We start from the raw sequence: 13,627 nt of genomic DNA, 5'->3' as shown, positions 1-13,627 counted from the left end.
GGGGGGGGACAGCTGGTCATTTATCAGCCACATCAGGCCAATTTCCAATGCAGTCAAATTTCTTTATGTCAGCACCTATGTATTGGTACACCTTTATTCAAAAGTATTTCAGTGGACGCACTATTGAACACTAATTGCCCCCTGCAAATAAGACACCTCCCTGTAAAGATTTAGAAGTGATGATGCTAACAAGCGAATAAGGAGAAATACCCAGCCTCCAAACTTTTCATATAGAAGCAGGGAAATTATGCGTCATCTTCTGTATTTGTCAGGCACAATGAACTCAACATCTATTGTAGGCAGATTTTCAGAGAAAGTGCTGAAAATCAGCATGAATCTCAGCTTTGCACATATGTCAGCTGTTCTTTAAGTGAGCTGAGAGACATTCTGTGGAATATTATGGGCATTTTTAGGTTTTTGTAATAAATAATGTGCACAGCTGTTCACCCAGGACATTCAGACCCTCTGGCTGGAAAGGGGTCAAATTCTTGCTCTGGGACAGGAGAACAAGGGTACTGTTATTATTTAGTTGTTAGGGTTGGCAATAAACTAAAGACTACATGCATGGATTTACCAGTCTGAGAGGTAATGACTAGCTATCCAGGTAGAAGCCTCTGAATGAGAATGAATGAGCTAAAATTTTGGGGGAAAAAGTGTTCCTCAACTTTTCTATAAAAAATAGAAAAACCCCAAATAATGGAGAGAGAATCCAAGATGTTGTTCCTGAGCCTTAGAAGGCTCACACTAATTCCAAAGGAGTCAGAGAGACAAAATGAATTTTAGGAGAACATCACGTTTGACAGTTGTCTCTACTTACACGTAGCATTTTAAACTTGTTTTTTTCATGCTAACCTAAAATACTCCCTGTTGCTGTACTCTGCCTAATAAATGCTAGCTCATTTTGGAAAGGTTGCTTGCATTGCTGAAATTATTTTGGTCGTATAAAACTCTTTCCCTATAACAATAAGTCCTCAAGGGGCATTTAAGCTCATTGGGACTGACTTCAAGGGCCTGAAGCCCAGTCTTGCAGTTGAAAAAGCCACAGGATTCACCCTTAAAAAGAATTTTTGCCTGGAGCTAGCTTAGACAGGGTTTTCAAAAGGTCTTGAGCAACTTTGTAAGTCTGCAGCAATCCCTTATTAGGATGCAACTTTAAAAGAAAGTGTACTTTTCAGGCTTCAAAGCACCAACATCAACTATTTCCCTGTTGATCGTTTTAGCAGATATATATCTGCTCTGATATTGTGAAGAAAGTTTTAGTGGAAAAATCTCACCAGCTCCCCCACTACCACATTTTGATCAAACTGGTCTCAGTTTCTTTTTGAAGCCTCTACAAAATATAGAACACTTTAAAATGTTGTGAATTCCAAGGTGAAAAAGAACCCACACCCACAGATGGCTACTCCCTTACTAATGTACTTCAGTGACTTAAATAAAGCATAATTCCTGATTTTTTAAACAGACCTTGCAGAATGGTGTAGTTTTGTGTGTATATATGTGTATTTAAAACTTGTCCTAGGAACAGCAGTTAAATGCCTTTGGAGACTCTACTATTATTAAATGTCTTCTTTAAAATATTATCATGAATGTTCCACCTCTGCATGATATCAGGAGTTAAAATTTTAGCTAAATATAAACACAGTCTTCCAACTGAAATAACAGAGGCAAAAAACTTAACTGTTTATAAAATGGAACTTGATCAGTTTATGGAAGAGATGTCCTATAACAACAACACAGCTACCTGCAATAGCAGGAGAATTCAGTGGATTCAATGACCCAAGAAAAATGTATTAGGCTATTAAGAGAATAGTCTCCATCATTTTACTAGTTTTACTGACCATAATAGATAAAAGTTCCTGGTCTTATAAAAAGAAATAAGCTAAGCAATGATTAACATCTGGGTGTTAGGGGATGATACTTTGACATACTGGGAAAGGATAGGCACTAATGTATGAAGGAAACTATTTAGAACATCACAAGGGGAATAGAACTAGATGCAATAGTAGGCAGTTAACCTATTTTTTCTTTCCTAGCAGGAAAAATTAACTGGCAAGGAGCCATATTAGGGAACTAGAATATTCTTCCAGGGGAACTGCTCAAAGTCCCATCCCGTTGGATATTTAAAAATGAAATACTAAAGGACTAGAGAGGGCAATCCAACATTGGCAGGAAGTAAATTAATGGGTTTGGGGTTTTTTTTATGAAAGCCTAAAATGAGAAGACTTTTCCCAACATACAACAATAATCAGAACTGTGCATCACAATTTCTAGTTGTTTAACTGAAACTAATTTCTATGATACTAACATTCAGGGCAAAAACAAACAAACAAACAAGTTTATTCAAAGGAAAAACTTACCACTTCTCTTTCTTCATCGTTTTCTACTGTAAGATAGGAAAAAGATATACATAAGGCATTTTTAAAAGGAAATTATATTATTTATATACAGCTGTACTGTTCTCTGTTTACTTTGAGTTATCATTATTGTTTTTACACAGATTCACAAATCTGATCCACAAGTTTAAAGGCAGGTGATTTCTGAAGGAGACTGGAAGTCCAGGGAACTGAAGACTTTTCTCCTTCAAGTCTACAAACTAACTCTACACACTAAATGCATATTAACCAGAAATTCTCTGAGGTCTAGTTCAGATACAGTCCACTGTATTTTAGGCAACATTAATTTTCCTATAAATCATAATAATCTGTTCAGATAATGCAAATCCTTAATTCCTTTTCAGACTACCTTTGGGGCAGCAAAGTCAGTGGGACAAATTTTGATCAAAGCTTATAGCCATTTGAAACAATAGCTGTATACAGACATTGCATTTCTATTGGGAGAAATGCTCTCTCCCAGAAGAAACCACAAGCCTATTCGGCATGCTTCCACTGGAAGAAATTCTCTCTGGTGAATGATCTTCCAGTGTCTATTTGGAAGCTCTCCCTTGTGATAGATTCTCTCACAAGAATGAGAGAGTTCTCTCCCCTCCCAATCTGGTCTGGAAAGGGAGGTGAACAGCAGCCACTGCTCCCTGCCTCTTCCTCAAACCAGCTGGACCACAGGTGGGGGAGAGAGTCTCCTTGAGCCCAGTTTGCAGACCAGCTGACTTCAAATGCCTGCCCCTGCTGCCCAGCTTGGTGGGCTGGATCCAGCCCATAGGCCAAATTTGCCCACTCCTGGTCTAGACCATCGGTCTTTGGTCTGGAGAGAGGGCTAGGGGCTCTGCCCCACTGCTCCAGTTCCCCTGGGACCAGGAGGACTGGAGATGCTGCTGTTCCCCATACCTTTCTCAGACTGGGAGCTCCCCAGTTTGGAGAAGAAGTGAAAGGTAAGCAAGAGGGAGCAGCTGCAGGCTAAAAGCCTGTACTGTTTCCCCTCCTAGAAACATTTTTAGCAGCAGAAATTTCCACTGCTAGAAATTAAATTCCTGTTTGAGGCCAATATAACAGAAAGCAAAATTTGGTGCAATGTAAGATATCTTCCTGTTCTGACTGAGCTATACTACCATACTTATATTTTCTGTAGCTGGTGTCCTTTATCTGCAATAATGCAAACATATGCACAATTCCACCTTACTTTTGAAAATGTGTTCATCTTTCAGGATATGAAATACTGTTTTTCAGGATTTAGAAGCTCAGGTAACACTGATGCTTAACTAGCTGAAGAGAACCAAGTGCAATACTCCAGACAAAATTCCACTACATTAAAGCACCTAACATAACAAATTGGATTTGTTACCTCTTACCATTCTCTACCTCTGAGCCTCAGCACTTAGACCACTCTCACCTACAGAAATAGCTGAAGTTTAAATAGCAAAACTCCTTTGAGGCAATTTCATGGAGGCTGAAGCCCCTATTAAAGTAAGGTAGGTAAGCACCTGGCTAACTTTAAACATAACAGATAACTTGTGGAACCATGGCTCAACTGAACCAGAAATCCAGGACTAGTATAGTTTGTGCAAGGCATTATGGACAAGTCCAGCTCTTTCTTGTCTAGCTTTGAAATCTTGAGTTTCCATCAAGATCATCTATCAAAAGGAATTTCAGTTACCTGTATTTGTCTTATTAGACTTCTTTTTACAAATGATGATGAAGATCATGCCTACAGCCACAAGTAGGCAGAAGCAGGGCAAAACAGTAACCACAACAACTATAGTGGTGGACCCTATGAAAGAAGAGAGACAAAGGAATAAATGCTAGGCAGGCCATAAACAAAATATATTGAAGAAGTATAGGATTGTTGAGGGTGCAGATAAAAAATGCAGCAAGACCGAAAAACAAGAAGTTGAACACTTTGTCATAGCACTGCATTTAAACCTCTGACACAAGACAGGTTGCATAACCAGGATTTCAATATTAATGGAACATCTAGTTGTGGGTTTGTGCCATGTGTCATAATCCTACCCAAAAGCACTACTGATTTTTGTTCACAAACAGAACAAGAAACCAACGTGACCCACAGGTAGATCTGGAGGGGGGAGTGTAGTGGTGGGGTTGCACCCCATTTCTCCATAGAGAGCCCCGGGGTCAGCTGCTGGGCACATGCACAGTGAGTTTGCTGCTGCTGCCAAGTCCTCCTTTTCAGCATCATGGATCCACTACTGAGACCATCTGTATTTTTTTAAACCTACCCCTATTTGATTACTATTATAGAAATAATGGGGGGGATGGGAATCAATTTTCTAGTTTGTTCGCTTTGTCTAGTTAACAAGACTGACAATTCTCTTTTCACCGATTCCTCCAGATATCAGCATTTTTCTAGTTTGGGCAAGAAACCATGTAACAGGGGAGAACCACACATAAAAAAGAAAGGAAAACATGGATTGTAAATCACTAAAATTTGGTAAGAAGCCTCATAAGCTGATACAGTATCTGATACTACTTAGACAGCTTCTAAAAACTGATTAGATATTACAATGGCCACGTCGTTTTACACTGAAACTAGCAGAAGCTATACAACTGAAGCTGAAAAATGTATAAAAATATCCAAAAACATTTTACTGGTTGAAAAGACAAAGATGTGCTATGTACCTTTTCAGATCCATGGCATGATGCAGCCAACATTTAAGTTCATATTAAGACAGAAGGTAGTCTCTAAAAGTGCCACCTTGCCCTAAATGGTTCAGGGAGGCATGAGTTTTTGTAGGCAACAACCCACTTGGTCAGACACAGTGAACAGACAATTTATCCACAATTCATCCATTCACAGCATCTGACTAAGCAGGCTGTTGCCTACAACAGCTCATGCCTCTCATCACTTAGTCTCTAAGTGACACTTTGCCCTACCTTCTCCCTGACTTCATACTAATGCGATTAACGACCCCTATGTTTAAAGTCAATAGTTATTATAATTGATGGATACTATTTTAATATTAACAGGTATATATTATTTTTATTATATAAAATACATATATATTTTAAACAATACCAGTATTACAACTTGGAAGGGCTTACTAACTATGCAGCACTTTCCACCAAAATAATTCTAATTTGCAGAATCTCCCTCTGTACAGCTCATTGGATAACTGATTTTTAATATACCCTGCACTACATGGGTGGATCTTTGTTCCCATCTAGTGGTTCCTAGAATGAAGAGCTGTAGTAATTCACACGTGCTTAAGAGTAGGATTTAAAATCCTTGTCTAAAAATTGGTTCTGTGACTTTCAGTAACTTAGAAGCAAACAGCCTCTTTTAGCATGGTTTATACAATACCTTCAGAAAGTGAACCACACACTGTGTCCATTGTAGCATTGCACTTTTGCACAATTTCCTTTCCTTCTGGGCACCTGTAATTAAAAACAAACAAACAAACAAGCAGTTTACAAGAATATTTTACAAACTTAATCAGCATGCACATATTTGGACAGAAAATCTGTCCTCACCACCCACCAAAGAGTACTTGAAACAGATCAAGAAAAAAGGGTACTACAAGATTACATCAAAAGGACATCAGGATCACATGGTCAGCAAAATAGTACTTTTCACTGAAATAAATGAGTCAACATTAATCAATTAAATGCAGAGTTAGTTTCTTTAAGCATCTGGCTTTATGGTGCAGAACTCTGTGTAGTACTACTGACATGAACAGTCTTGATTGGAGGAACATGAAAACCTATTCAAAATATGGCAGTATTAGGAGTGATAATATAGCTGTGACGATCCAGGAAACACGAGAGAAACAAAAGGCTGCTTATAGATGTAAAAACAAACAAAAACAATGCTTCACTTTAAACTCTGTGCACTCTTGTGCCGAGCCCAGCACATGCCCAGAAAAGGCACTGCGTTAGTTTGACCTGGCTTGCCCAACTTCAGTATAGATTGGGTGCATCAGTAGGGCTTTTTTTGGCACTTATCTAATAGCTGATTGAATCAGCTACTAAAAGTGCCAAAAAGCCCCACTGAAGTGCCTGATCTATAGATGCTGCAGAGCTGGTTCGAACTAATCCACTACCTCTCCCAGTAAAGCATAGTGTTGGTGGGGGCGGGGGCAGTTTTCATATCTGTCAGCAACCATAGATATTTTTTGCAGGGGTATCTTTTATTGGACCAACTGCTTGGTCGGGAAAAACTGTAGACAAGCTTTTGGGCACCCAGCATTCTTTTTCAGGTCTAAGAAAGAACCAGCCGCTTGAGTTGGTTGTCGCATACCATCCCACACTGGAATTGGCAAGGATTACCAAGGAATATAGTACAGACTATACTTGAAAGGTTCAGATCTTGAGAGAAATATTCCCAACCACCAGCCTCCTTCCCCAGCTTTCAAACAACTCCTAATGTCAGCCAGCTTATTGTCAAAAGCAAACTTCCCAATGACCAACATACACCTAATGGGACACAACCCTGTCTTAACAAGAAATGCAAAAACTTGTCTACTCGTTCCAACTGCTAACACAATAAACATCCCCCACAACAATACCACCAGAACCCATGGATCCCACGCATGTCTATGCTAGAATATACTATATTTCATCGAGTGCACCAAAAATGCTCTCTTGGAAAATACTTGGGTGAAGCTAGACAGAAAACCCAGCTTAAATACACAAGCTGCAAAGGGATTAATCACATGTTTAAACATGCATGCAAGCATTTGTGGGATCTGGATCCTAGCTTTTATTGATCAAATAGGAAAGAGTTGTTTAAATCAGTTACTGTACGTACTTTGTCTTGCATTTGGAGCACATTTCACAGTGTTGAGTAGGACAGAAATACCCGGGCTTGCACTGACATTCGGTATCACTCGTCAAAGTGCAGGTCCTTACAGTTACTTTGTCTGAAAAATTAAGATATTTAAATTAAAAATATAACAAAGCTGAAGCTGGGGTTCTTTCTAATGTCAATCACATCCAGGTTATATAAAACCCCCCCCACCATTGTTCTTTGCTCTACAAAAATAAAGAAGAGACTAAGGTAAGTTGTTTTGCAAGCAGTGACAGAAAACAGGTTGCCTAGAGATTTTGTGGAATCTCCTTTGGAGGTTTTCAAGATGAGGCTGGATAGACATCTGTCTGGGATGGTATAGGAAGAGCAAAACCTGCATTTGTGCAGGGGTTTCGACAAGATGACCCTCACGATCCTTCCAACCCCAATTCTAAAAACATCAAGGCTTTCACTTAAAAATAAAATAATCTGAATTTAGAACTGTACCTTCTTTACACTGTTTGCACTGCAGACATTCTTCTAGGTCATTTTCATGAGCAGTGTATTCCTTTCCTTTTGTGCAAGAGGAACAAAAGCTTTCTCCATGTTGAACTCTGCAGTGCTCCAAAACATGAGTGCCTGTAAAAAGGAGAAGCAAAGGAGATGCTATAATTTTAAAATCCAGTTACCTGTCCCCTGATACTACTTGGAAATGAGTATACTGCAGCCTGAATTGCTCCAGCATCATTTCATTCAGTCACACTTTTCAAAGGAGGTGAGCAACATAATTTATGTATATGCAGTAAAACTTCACATTGGTGGCCATATTGCTTTAGAAAGTAAGCAATAAATAACAACAGTCTATTTGTACTGCAGGGGGGTTCTCTCACTTTATAAACAGAGCTAGTTAGAATAGAGGGAAATGTTTTCAAGAACATCACCAATATTTTCAATCTTGTTGGCAACACTATATTTACCCCTGATCTGCTCTATTTGCAAAAAAGAGCTTACATTTTTTGTAGAAAATTGTTTCAGTCCTACAAGTTCTACTTAGATACCTGTTCACCTCCTTATTTGCCAACCCATAGTTCAGCACACCTAAAAGTTTCTGTTCCGGAAAGTGAGAAACAGATGAGCAGAGAGATTTGAGGCAGAAGCTCTTAATAATTCATGCCATGTGCCTCTCCAAAACTAGTGCCATTAACTCTTCACTTCAAGGTGAATTCACCCCTGTTCAGACAGTATGCACAATGCTCAGACATTATGCCAGTCATGCAGTGCATAACACCTGGGTGGACTGCTGCGCTTGTGAACATCACTCAACCAGACTGCTATGCCTACGGGTTATCCTTAATAGGATCAGTGGCCAAGTCCTCAAAATGTGACCCAGGATACAATAAAATAATTTACAGGCTTTGTGCAGGCCTTGTGCACATAAGTGACTTCCGTGTTTGAGTACTCACAAGATTTAGAAAATTAACTTTAAAAATCTAGAGGATAAGCCTCTGAAGATGATAACCAGTCAGAGACAGCGATAATCTTGGCACAAAATTAAGTAAAAAATGCTGCTAAGGAAGAGAGGGGAAGGTAGAGGGGAAGAATAATTTCACACACACTCCAAGATGAAATGATTTGCAAAATAAACATGGATATAAAATCTCCTTATTTTTTTTATTCAGGCAACTCTAGAAACAAAACTCCAGCACAGAAGAATACATAAGATTTGCAGGAGGTTGAAGTTGTTACATTTTTACAAAGGAAACAACATACAACAATTCTTATAAGTTATCACAGATAGAAAATTTCTATAGAGCCTTGATATTTTTGTGCTTGTACTCAGTAAGCCATCATAAAGTACAGCTGGAGGAATAAAATGAGCATTCAAAATTTTGGGAGTATTCTGGTTCCAAGAGTACAGTCTGTTCAACTTTGAACAGTTTCTGCAGTATTGACATATCTTCACCTCTGTATCATGCACACACATTTCTTGACAAACTGCCGAGCCACACCCTATTGTGTGAAAGGCTGGCAGCCATTCTGCGGCAAGTTGCACAAGAGCCACTGAGTAATAGGAAGCACAAAATGGCTCTTGAACTTCTGCAAAATATACATGGTTTTCTCTCTCTCTTTTTAATTTGTACGTGCAAACACTAGACTGGCACAAATTTTTGCTGGAAAATGATTTTCTAGCTAAGCTGAGTAATGATCTATGAACTTACCAGCAGGACAGTATTTACAGCAGTGATGTTGATGGAAGTATTCTCCTTTACCACAGATGTTGGACTCTCTTGAATTCGCCAATGACTCAACCTACAGCAAGGGCACAAGCATATTTTTGATAAACAAGTTACTCAAGACACTGTACAAATCTTAGTGTGATACCTATGGCAATTATGGTGTTTGTGAACGTATTTCAAGGATGCACCATTAGAGGAACAAACTGTCTCCTGCTAAGCTTCCACCTTGCACAGGTGCTACAATGTTCAGGAAGGATTCAATCCATGATGGAATAAAACAATCAAGGGAGACCAATGTCATAGAACAGATTAAAAAAAGAAAATAGTAGTTTACCAAAATACCCTGGACTGCAACAGTCTTAAGATCAGTTTAGTTTTCAAGTTAGGTTTGTAAAAGGACTTTGCTTTTTACAATTTTTTCTCACTTCAGAAGTTGGGACTTTCAAGTTCTGCCTTTCTCAGTTTTGCTGAAGGATTCTTAGCGTTTAGAGCATGTTTATTACATGCTGCAGTACCTCAAATGGAAGAAACAGGGTTCTGAGCCTTTACTAAAGGCTTTTTTTTATTTACTATAGTTAAGTATGTTTTTGAACATTTTCATTTTGTGCTTTTTTCAGTCTAACCCAAACTACTTATTTCTCTTAATAGTTAAGCTTTCACTGTCAGTTTGCAGAATGACACTCATTGCCCAAGTTTTATGTTTACCCATCTTCTAGCTTGGCAAGGGATTGAAATTCCAATGTTAAAAAACAAGCTGAGAATATATATCCATTTCATATATGTTAAAAACAGAGAAAATACACATGCTATAAATATATTCTGTTTTTATACATATACACACATTACACACACACACACACACACACACACTCTCTCTCTCTCTCTCTCTCCATTTTTTAAAGAAATGAACCCTAAAAGCTTGCAGCCCAATGCTGTACATTATAAAGTAAAGAGAGACAAATGCCCATTTCCCTCCACTACAGATAACCTACGAACAACTTTTGCCTGGCTTTCTGCACTACACTTACTAGAAAACATGGCTGTCTAGCAAAAGAGAATTAAAAGTTGAATAAATAACAGCAGACATTCTGCCTTTCTTCTGTAATCTTAAGTACCAGAGAAAGTGAATGTTTTTTTCATAACCACACAAATATTAAAAGCCCCTTCAACAATCTGTATGAGGAAACATTGCTCATTTTACTAGCAGATAAACTGAAGCACAGAGCTGTTAGGCAATTTCCTTCTGACTCGGGATTTTGATCTTCAAGGAGGATGGCCTAGTGATGATGATTAGGGCTCTACCCTAAAACTAGTGTGACCTGGGTCAATCTAACCTGAGACATGTTGGGTTTACTCCACGGATAGGCAACCCTCAGCATATGTGCCAGTGTGTGGCATACGAAGGCATTTTACTTGGCATGTGCACTTCAGAATGGATGGCGAGGAAGCTGAGGGGCCTGATCCTTGTTGTGGCAGCACAGCCCCAACCCCTTCCCCGCCATCTGCCTCAAGGCATGTGTGCACCTGGTCGTGGTAATGAGCTGCGCTGGGGCTCTCTAGACCCCAGTGCAGCTGCCTGCAGCCTCCCCACTGCTTGCTGTGAGCAGCCTGGGCCCCATGGTAGGCACATGCATCTTCGGACAGATTATGGGGAAGGGGCCGGAGCTACACTGCCACAAGAAAGATCGGGCCCTTCGCAGCTCCCCAGCCATGCCCATGGCATGCCAACATCTTCCATGATGAAATTGCAGGTATTTTTGGCACTCTGCCCAAAAACATTGCCAACCTCTGGTTTTGTCTCTTGATGTTTCTGTTCCTTAAGTATTAGTTTACTTTTCTTATTACACAGCACCATGGAGTCTTAGTCATAGACAAGGGCCCCATCATGTTCCACGACATAAGAAAAAACAAATGCAACTCTTTCTGCCCTGCTCAAAAACAAAAGCCAACAGATGGATAGCATGATGTTTTTGCAGGCATCACAGCAAAGGAGAACTTTCAGGAGAAGTCTGAAGGAAGATCATATGGTACGTTTGTTACTGTGAACGTGAAAGGCAGAGCAAAGTATCACAAAGTGGTTTACTTGAATATTTAGCAAGTGGACAACAGAGCCTGGCACCACGCACTGCTCAGAAATGGAAGTCAGCATCTCTGTAGCTAACAAGGCCCTGAAAGCAAACACGAGTAGTTTACAATTTTGGAAAGAAGAGAGGGAGCCAATGGAGAGAAGCAAAAAAACGCAGTTATACACTCACAGGAACAGGCTAAGAAAATGATCTCGTCCATCATACTTTGAATGGCTACAAGAGGAATAAGACTGAATTTCTCAGTGCCAGAGAAGAGGATGCTGCAGTAATCAACATTATAAGATTAGTTGCATGGATAGATAAGAAAAGCCATACATTTGAGGTGTTCAGTAGAAAGTGACAAAAGAGCCTGAATATGCTCTCTCGCATACCAACTAAATTAAGATGTGTGCATATATAAAATCTACCTTGCCTTCTCACTGACTTCAGATTAACATGGCTAACACAAAGAAGTCAGAGTCAAAGATAACGCTTGGATTATGAATGAGAGTGGTAAGCAGGATGTGGGATCGTCTACAGAGATGGAAAAGGAAGGTAATGGGATGGCCGTGTGGTGGAATGGGCCATGATTATGGGCTGGTTCAGATATGCACAGCTTGAGTAAAGAATTTAGGGAACCAGGCCCCGATTCTGTTTTAGATGAAACACGACAGAATTGGGGCAGAAAGGAAAATACGTAAGAGTTATCAGCACACAGGACTCACTGGGACAAATGAGGGGGTTAAAGGAAGAAGCAGATGAGAAACGTCTCTGTTTGAGACAGGAAAGGGAGGACAGAATTGAAGAAGGTCCTGTGGTATTTTGTTAATTTTCTCCTGGAACAAACTACTGAGATGTACAGAAAAGCAGAGGCGAGAGGAGATCCCAGGTTTGAGAAAAGAGTCCAAGGTGGTCAACAGGTGGCTGAGATGGCGGGCAGATTCAATTCAGCTGGGTGGCAGAACTGTGTAGCTACAATGGCAGGCTTTAAGGACGAGAGGATGAATTGGTCATGAAGGAAATCAGTCTAGTCATAAGATTTCCATGCGTCACATTATCACACAAAGCACGGAAATCAGGTATTGGAAGTGAGCCAAAGGAGCCTGTGACGGGAAAGATGGCAGGAGAGTTAAGAGCTGAGAACACTGAAGCACAGAAGTAATCAACAGCCACAACAGAAGAGGAAAGGAGGGCAGGGAAGAATGGAGCAGAAATTGCAGAGAGGCTGAGTGATTTGGGATGGGAAGTTACTAATTGGTGAAGGTCAGAGAGATGAAATAGTAAGGAAATGCAGATAACAGCATTCCACTATCTCATTGTGACTTTTGATGGCAAATCCATTATCAACTATAAGAGCTACTCAGCAGAACAGCGATAGGGCCTGTCAAAAGACAACGGACCAGAGGCGAGAGAAGACCCTTAGAAGCAGAATAGGCAAAACATTTAATCCCCCCTCCAGATGACACACACAGGGCAACTTCCGATTGCAACTGCACAGCAGCAGCAGCAACTGGTCGGTTCTTCATCCACAAGTCAGCAGCCAGGACAGCTGCCCAGGTCATCCTGTCCTCTTCCTCTGCCTAGCTGCAGTTGCACATTTATCCATAACATTTAAAAAAAAACCCTACTCTTCCATGGGGAAATCTGTATATATATTGCATATATACTCTTATATACCAAAGTGAATCATAATCATACATTGCAACGGCAACACATGTAATTACAAGGGAGGTCAATCCACTTAAATCATGGGGACTGAAATCACAAGTGGGAAACCTCACTTAAAAAAAAAAAAGTACAAAAAGAGTTGACATAATGCCTAAATTCCCTAAATTCTTTACTCATTGTTTGATATAATTATTAAAATATGTAGGCTTAGAGCCAAATGGAGCCTTTTTATTACATTTGGCATTTTGGTTACTTAGGCGGGTCCACTGTAATTAAATTCACTTAAGCAATTATACAGCCTAATATTAATTTTTATATTTTAGTATGTTAGAAAATTGTGAACCCGCTGATTTAGGGTTCCCCAGAAAGTTGAGCCCTTAATACAGTAACTGCACCACATTTATAATGCATGGCCACCAGAGACAGCCGTAGCAGGGTGTGGGGCCTGAGGCAAATACGCCTGTGCAGGGCCCGGATGCAGCAACGGGGGGGGGGGGGGGCAAGCTGCTGGATGGGAAGCCA

At 40.0% G+C, this 13,627-nt stretch overlaps 1 protein-coding gene across 1 annotated transcript in view; it reads right to left on the bottom strand.

The window, feature by feature from the left end:
* Positions 1-13,627, bottom strand: part of LOC109299155 (tumor necrosis factor receptor superfamily member 1A-like) — a 25,831-nt gene that overhangs the window by 3,837 nt on the left and 8,367 nt on the right. Inside the window, exons 2-7 of the mRNA XM_019519709.1 lie at positions 9,354-9,444; positions 7,642-7,773; positions 7,156-7,267; positions 5,710-5,783; positions 4,048-4,161; positions 2,358-2,380 (exon numbers count right to left, since the gene is read on the bottom strand). Coding sequence (XP_019375254.1) covers positions 2,358-2,380; positions 4,048-4,161; positions 5,710-5,783; positions 7,156-7,267; positions 7,642-7,773; positions 9,354-9,444 — 546 coding nt within the window. The remainder of the gene's footprint in view (positions 1-2,357; positions 2,381-4,047; positions 4,162-5,709; positions 5,784-7,155; positions 7,268-7,641; positions 7,774-9,353; positions 9,445-13,627) is intronic.

Source organism: Gavialis gangeticus, unplaced genomic scaffold (genome assembly GCF_001723915.1).
Source record: "Gavialis gangeticus isolate Ggan-Ray unplaced genomic scaffold, GavGan_comp1, whole genome shotgun sequence".
NCBI classification, from domain to species: domain Eukaryota; kingdom Metazoa; phylum Chordata; order Crocodylia; family Gavialidae; genus Gavialis; species Gavialis gangeticus.
The sequence above is the reverse complement of the archived record's forward strand: the minus strand, read 5'-3'. Positions and strand labels throughout refer to the sequence as shown.